The 8,254-nt window shown below is 38.9% G+C and overlaps 1 protein-coding gene across 1 annotated transcript; it reads left to right on the top strand.

Moving 5' to 3' along the window:
- The first annotated feature begins 1,252 nt into the window (after positions 1-1,252).
- LOC138972286 (uncharacterized) lies at positions 1,253-7,155 on the top strand. Its single transcript, XM_070344990.1, has 4 exons — positions 1,253-1,304; positions 2,970-3,069; positions 6,272-6,434; positions 6,889-7,155. Exons 2-4 carry the CDS (start codon positions 3,059-3,061, stop codon positions 7,066-7,068), a joined length of 354 nt encoding a protein of 117 aa, XP_070201091.1. The 5' UTR covers positions 1,253-1,304; positions 2,970-3,058; the 3' UTR covers positions 7,069-7,155.
- The last annotated feature ends 1,099 nt before the right edge of the window (positions 7,156-8,254 follow it).

Consider the following 8,254-nt stretch of genomic DNA (forward strand, 5'->3'; position numbering starts at 1 on the left):
TTCCATCTGGGAAGGAGTTGATGGCAGAGGCGGAATGCGTTAAAGGTATCAATGTAATTGTTTATGTCTAAAATTATAGGCAGAATTTCGTTTAAGCATTAAATGTAGGCAATTATTAAAGTTCAGGAAGAGGCATCCGTGATTTTTTTTTCGTGATATGGTTATTGAAACTTGAATTAAAACCCCACATAAACAATGACAGACAAAGTAGATTTCACACAAAGTGTTATCTTTTCTTATTTTCTTTTTGGGGGGCACAATGTATGTTTCACATTGAGGTACGTATACATATGAAAAAGCTAAAATCGTTTATGCATTTTAAATGTGTAAATACAGCAGTATTTGACATACAGTATCCTTTTTCATTTTCAGGGCAAATTCTTGATCCCTGTCGCAATTTCACGTACTCAGCACCAGATGATGCGGCCTTCAGTAAAGTCTCTAGGGCTGCCCGTGGTTCCGGGCATTTTCTGTGTCAGTGCACCATAACATCAACCACACCACAGGATTTTGATCTAAAGGCGCTGAATTTATTCCTGTTTCGCGACAAGAGCAAGAATAGAACTGTTTTGAGCGTGCGAAACACAGCGACCAATGAACTATTTGAAGAACAGTTACAACTGTTTCCTAGACTAAACAAGATGACAAATGTGTCCAAAATTGTGGTTCGGTTTAAAAACCAAGATTCTGACTTGCACGTCCGACAGATGCTCTCAATTCAAGGTGCAGTGCATCGTTAGTTTTCTTGTAATTTGATACGGAAAATGTGACGAGTAGTAGTGTAAATGTCAATGCGCTTCTTTCGAAAACAAAACTACAGGCACAAAGAGACTCTCAGACATTCAAACACACACACACACACACACACACACACACACACACACACACACACACACACACACACACTCTCTCTTACTTGTGCTTGCTTACGTGTCTTTGTACTGATGTACTTTGAAATAGGCAGAGAGCTATAGCCATAACAAATATAATTCACAAGCAACGTTTTGAGGGGAACAAAAAACAACATAATAAAGAAGTCAAATAGGACAAATACATACATAATTGATAAATGATAAATAAATTAGTAAGTAAATAAATGAATAGATTACTGAATAATATACACGACAATTTATTCTTGATAAGTAAATTATAAACAAATGGAAAGAACATTTAATACAAATCAGATACAAATATCTGTGACTTGTGACATCTGAAAGGGAAACAACCTCAGGTATTTGTTGTATGTGTTGCAGCCAAGAAAGGGTTTGAGCTACAGTGTAGTGAACGCGACCTTCCTTCAGAACGTGAGTATGACACTTGCTTCCGACTGTAAGCTTACAGGTTTTTTTTACTCAACCATTTTGACAATGTATGTTATAACCAATCTGTTGCATTAAATTGCAATCACCATTGAAGAGTTATATTTGTTAAAATGGCAGAGACTTTTTGACTTTTGGATGGTTTATTGTACTTGTGGCCATTGGCCCATATATACTAACCAGGGAAAAGGGGCTGTGGGTTAGGAGAAGCTACATTCACTTACACATATACACGTCTTACTCATTGGCCCTCACGGTGTATTACGTAATCATTTACAACTACAACGGTACTATCTCAAACATGTCAACGCTTCAGCATGCAGTTGTCGACGTTTTATAGCATGGAAAATGAACTTAGAAATGAGGCGACACCTCTTAACATCTGAAAATGACAAAATGGTGGACACAGAATATACACACATGCTTCCTATACATCTTTTTCTTAAATCAAAATATAATGGACAACATAAGAGGAGAGAGAGAGAGAGAGAGAGAGAGAGAGAGAGAGAGAGAGACAGAGACATAGAGACTGAGACAGAGACAGAGACAGAGAGACACAGAGAGACACAGAGAGACACAGAGAGAGGGAGAGAGAGAGGGAGAGAGAGACAGAGACAGAGAGAGAGAGAGACAGACAGACAGAGAGAGACATGCACAGAGAGAGGGAGAGAGAGAGAGAGAGAGAGAGAGAGAGAGAGAGAGAGAGAGAGAGAGAGAGAGAGAGAGAGAGAGAGTTTGAACTGTCCTTCCCATGTTGACTTTTGGATTTCACATGGAATAAAACCACCCCTTAACTTCGTTGCTAAACACACATCAACATTTAACGATCCTTCTGTGCAAAGTGAGATTCTTTTTAGAAATTAGGTACTTTACTGAGAAACATCTTTCAAATCTGCACACGGTTAGTCAGGATTTTAATGTTTGGTATATGTCTAAGTGTGTGTGTGTGTGTGTGTGTGTGTGTGTGTGTTTGAGTGTGTGTATGTGTGTGTGTGTGTGTGTGTGTGTGTGTGTTTGAGTGTTTGAGTGTGTGTGTGTGTGTGTGTGTGTGTGTGTGTGTGTGTACCCATTTTTCCACAGGTTTGGTTGCCTAAATCACCATAAGGCAACCATCCACACGTGGATGGCAACCTAAACTCTGGATGGCAACCTAATTGTGTGGATGGTCGCTTCATTTAACACCGTTAAATTGACTTTTTTGACGGAAAGAATGTCATAACAATGTTGAAAATGACATTCTTTCCGTCCACACGTGTGGATGGTTGCCTTATGGTTAAATTGACACCGTTAAATTTACTTTTTTGACGGAAAGAATGTCATAACAATGTTCAAAATGACATTCTTTCCGTCCTCTATAGGCGACGAAATAGGTCAAATTTTGTGCATTTTTTAGTGCAAAATTCTTCGATGCCGGAGCGAGTACTGCACCCAGTGCTGTTGTAGTGCAAGTGCACTAGAAAGGCACTACACCCAGTGCCGCCTCTTAGGTAACCATCCACACTTTAGGTGTGTGTGTGTGTGTGTGTGTGTGTGTGTTTTATCACATGTAAAAACTTTGGCAAATATCAGAGAGTGAGCCGAACTTGTGTACAGTATAGACGGTGGCTTTAAGAATCGGACTTTAACGCAATTGTATGTTCCTTGTTCAAGCGATAAGTGAGGAAGGCAGTGACTCAACCAACGCTGTGCTTCCAGTTTCGCTTGTTGCCGGCCTTTTCGTTGCTGCTGTTCTTTCCGGGATGTTTTACTGGTTAGCACGCATGTGTGTACAAACCATTAAGTGATCTTTGCATGTGAATGAAAAAGTCATCTGCAAAATGTACAAAAGAAGTCAGCTGCATGTGCATAGGAACGTCTTGCGGATATTAACATACAAGAAATGCATTTATTATTTTATCCAGTGAGTAATAGCAAATTGCCGTTTAATTTAACTGGAATACATTGTTGTATCAGTCCGACAAAAAGAAATTGAATGTATTTATCCACATAGAAAATACCAGATAAAACTGGAAAAATAGCATTCATTCAAGGGATTGGATGGGGGGGGGGGGCAGTTTTTTTGTATTTGAATACTTGACCTTTGAAACTTATTAACAATAAAGAAGTTTGACAAATTCTTCAACAAGTCTTCATAACACAAACTTCTCGTCAACAGCAACCGTTTATAGCAATTTGATAGAACATTCTGTACTTTAGCTAAGACTTCTCTGCAAGAGAAAATTAAAAAAAAAATCTGATTTGTACATTTGTTTTCGCTTGGAATCAAAAATTAAAACACAAAGAGAACTAGCTTCGCACATACAATTTCTGCCATGAGGAGGAGTTTAGCGAGTGAAAAACAGGCATTATGATTATTATTATTATTATTATGAACATTTGTGCGCCTAATCTAAATATAGCCCTAGGCGCTTACAAAATATACAATACATAGTGAAAATTATACGAAACACAAATCGACAAGGACCAATACACTCGGACTCATACACTCGCAGACAGACGCACAGCAAAAACGCGACGCACTCACTCATACCAACTACAGGCACATGCATTCTGAAGACGGAAAAAGTGCGGGAGTTGGTTCCAGATGGATGGGGCTTGGTAAGAGAAGGTGCGCTGGCCATATGTTTTGGTGCGTGCTGATGGTATCCTAAAAAGGCGGGTGTCTGCGGAGGATCTTAGGGAGCGAGAGGGGGAGTAGACATCGAGAAGGTCAGAATGATAGCTGGGGGACGATAGATCAAAGTTTCTAAAGCAGAGTGTGGAGATCTTGAACTGAATCCTCTGTTGAACAGGCAGCCAGTGTAGGGTTTGAAGAAGAGGGGTGATGTGGTCGTGCTTGGAAGAGCGAAAGATGAGGCGGGCGGCATGGTTCTGAACGCGCTGAAGCTTTTCGATGATGTAGTTGGGAGAGCCAGAAAGAATGGAATTACAATAATCGAGTCGGGATAGGACAAAGGCACAGAGCAGAGTTTTAGTGGCATCCTCAGTGAGAAGATGACGGATGGAGGAGATGCGGCGGATTTCAAAGAAGCAAGTGCGACAGACATTGGCAACATGCTGATGGAAGGACAGGGACTGGTCAAGAGTGACACCTAGGTTGCGGACAGCAGGAGAAAGAGCAATAGAGCATTAGCGGGATTGTTTTAAACAGTGTTCTTGTTATGTCAACGTTACAATTGGCTGTTTTTTTTAAAGGATTAATAGGTTACACACGTCATCCAGGATAACTAGAATATTTTCCCTGTTGGCCCATTTTTGGGAATTACCTTGCCACAAGGTCGGGGATACCCGAATATGGTTCCTAAGGAAACTATCTAAGCAATCTTGGACTTGATATTGTGTAACTTATACATTGTAACCTGCAATGCTGTGCATGTATTTTGCAAGTCTACAGAACGTGCAAATGTCTCTCTGCAAGACACACATTTGAAGAAACAATCTTTTTAGCTGTCATATTTGTTCATACATTTTACTACATGCTCGCTTATCTGTGCAGCAAGCACCAAATTTGCTGTGTGCATCGCATGACGTCTTGCAGCCTGTGGTCCAATTATAATGCATGCCCCAACCCCAAAACGATGCCCTGTCCTCTGAGCCCCGATGGCCTGCGGTCCTTTGTCTTACCAAAACCTTGACAAAACGCATCGCTGACTCAAGACGGCCAAGCCAGGTCTCCAGCAAACTTCTTCAATCAATCAATCAATCAATATGAGGCTTATATCGCGCGTATTCCGTGGGTACAGTTCTAAGCGCAGGGATTTTTTATTTTTTTACTTTTTTTTTAATTTTATGCAATTTATATCGCGCACATATTCAAGGCGCAGGGATTTATTTATGCCGTGTGAGATGGACTTTTTTTACACAATACATCACGCATTCACATCGGCCAGCAGATCGCAGCCATTTCGGCGCATATCCTACTTTTTACGGCCTATTATTACAAGTCACACGGGTATTTTGGTGGACATTTTTATCTATGCCTATACAGTTTTGCCACGAAAGACCCTTTTGTCAATCGTGGGATCTTTAACGTGCACACCCCAATGTAGTGTACACGAAGGGACCTCGGTTTTTCGTCTCATCCGAAAGACTGGCACTTGAACCCAGTTAGGAAAGGGGGGAGAAAATTGCTAACGCCCTGACCCAGGGTCGAACTCGCAACCTTTCGCTTCCGAGCGCAAGTGCGTTACCACTCGGGCTTCCTACCTGTCAGTGGCAGCAGAACCTTGGCCTCAAACTCTGGCACTTCGAGTTTGTTAGCCAGTTTTTTCCTTTTTAAGGGCTATACTTATATTAAACACACCCTTATTATCCATTATTCCATGCATTTGTGCATGTATGCATTAATGCATCTTCTATTTTTTCCTATTTTATGCATTTTGCCGCCGATGTTTTTCTCTGTTCCCTGTAATTATAGCAGTATATACTTTGGAAAAATACTGAGCTTTTGATATGTTTCTAAAGATTAAGTAGTCACAAGAAGTAGAGAAAAGCTTGCTTTATAGTTATAATGAAGACTTGATATGAATTTAAAAGTAATGTTTTTGATTGTTGTAGGCAGTTTTAGATAGATATCGGTAGTAATCCTACATTTTCTTTGAAATGCAGTCTATTTGTTATTACAGTAATTAAAATGATGAAGAAGTTTAACAAATTGCATTTGACGGCATATGAAATATACCAGTACATATACTAATACACTTGAAGTAGTTGGCGCTGTAACCATTCTTTTACTCAAAATCTAGCATAAAATCTAGGCAGGTCAGTTTATGGAATGTGTAATTAATGACAAAACGAATCATCCTATCGGTCTTCAAAGTGGACGAACAAGATACACAACAGACAAATTATGAAGATAGGTGATCACTGTGTCTTATCATTGGATGTTTTCCTCTTTTGAAATGGCTGAAGCAATGTTGGCATACTAACGACATATATGAATATCTTTCAAGGAGAAGACGAAGAACTTCAGAACGGAATAAAGATGACAACAATAGCGTGACTCAATCAACTCCTGCCTTGTCCCCAAGCGATGACGTCCCATGTTCCGCCATGACAGCTGGGGACAAAGAGAATGCATCAGGTGCTGCCTTCTGCTATACACTTGCTGGGCCGGTAATGAAGCATGAAATATATTTTATTCTCGGTAAATTGTATTATCATTAGGAAAACAGCAAATTAGACGAGTCTACGGTACGTATATGAATATGCTTTGAATACAATTTTAGGTTTTTTCTCTACCTTTTTCTTCTTCTCTAAGCCCTCTCGTCTTTATTTTGAAATATATTTATGACATTTCTGTCTGTCTGTTTGTATGCCTGTTTATTTGTCTGCCTGTCTGTCTGTCTGTCTGTCAATTGTTCTCTATCTCTGTCCGTCTGTCTGTCTCTTTCTTTTTCTCGTGTATCACCCCCCCCCCCTCTCATTTCTATCACCTTTTCTCTAGCTCTTAAAACAAAGAAGCAAAAATACAACAATAAGAAACCAGCACCAACAAAAACGAACAACAAATCACTAGTAGGGTGTTTGTGGAAGTTGTGTTTGAAACTGTTTTCATTACTATTGACAGGGTAGTCCGACCTCAGTGTACTCAGCAGCCCAACCTGTTGAAGCCAGTGCCATCTACAGCTGTGCAAAAGGGACGGAATCTGAGGTTTACGACAATCTGCAGAGACAGCCAATCAAACAGGTCATTATTGACAATGTCTATTCACATTGCTCTGCTCCGAATGTCTTCAAAACAAAATAATTTAGATTTGTTCATGACAGACAGCCGATCGTCTGTTAAAAAATAGACATTAGTGATGCTCGTTGCTGCTGATGACCAGCGTAGTTAGGAATCACAAAGATGGAAATAAAACATTTTGATTTCTTCTTTGTGTTGATTTTTAATGAAGCATATGTAATATTCAGCAGAAAGTAAAGTATGTCAGCAGTTTTCTTTTCGAAGTTGAATAGATTAAAGACGTTGTCACAACATGAGTGAATAAGGAAGAACTTGCAAACTCTACTATCTGAGCTTATTTCGTTGAAAATGTAAACAAAAGTGGACACATGGGCAGCCAGGTTAGATATTTCTGTTTCAATATTTCTTCAGGGTGTTATTATGAAAGTTTCGTTTTTCGTTGAATTTCGTTGAATATAATTACACATTAACAGTATTTGGAGAAACAAAAGATAAAACAGTAAGCAGTATTATTTGTAATCATTTTGTTACCATTAGCTTTTGCTAATACCTTTTTGCCAATGGCTATCAGTATTCCCTTGTGCCAAAATCTTTGTACTATTTGCTGATGAAGCTTTCATATTTAAGCAAAAATTCGTATTGTATTGCAATATTGTGATGTCGGTGTGTCGGTGAGTAGAGAATTCATTTTTTTAATGTGTTTTTTTAAACTTGTTGCTGTTGTTGTTCTATTGTGCCAACATTAAAACTATAAGCTCATTTTGTGCGAGAATGTTTTCATTTTATAGGTTTTCATATTTATATATATTCTGTGCGCTGTTACTGATCCATTGTGTCAAAATCCACAACTGCCATTGGTAGGTGATGTACTATAGTACCAACACTTATGTCCACTGTACGATGTTGTTGTTCCGTTGTGATAAAACTCATTTTTAATATTACTTTTAAATTTGCTGTTTATGTTTCAATTTGCCAAAGCCAATTTATGTTATTTGCGTGTGCTTTTCCACTGTGCCATAGTTAATGTCGTTAACTGATTTTGTTTGAATATGTCAAAGTCAAATATTCAATTGTTGCCATTGTTTCATTGTACAAGATACAATATCTACATTTTGTTACCTTTGTTATTCTACTGAAACTGTAAAAAAAAAAAACTCACCCGGCAAATCAGGTTATTATAAGATGTTTGATGGGTTGTTGACAGACCAGCTTTTTTGTCGGCCGCGGTCAATAAATATGAAACAAAAGT

Source organism: Littorina saxatilis, linkage group LG8, assembly GCF_037325665.1.
Source record: "Littorina saxatilis isolate snail1 linkage group LG8, US_GU_Lsax_2.0, whole genome shotgun sequence".
Classification (NCBI taxonomy): Eukaryota; Metazoa; Mollusca; class Gastropoda; order Littorinimorpha; family Littorinidae; genus Littorina; species Littorina saxatilis.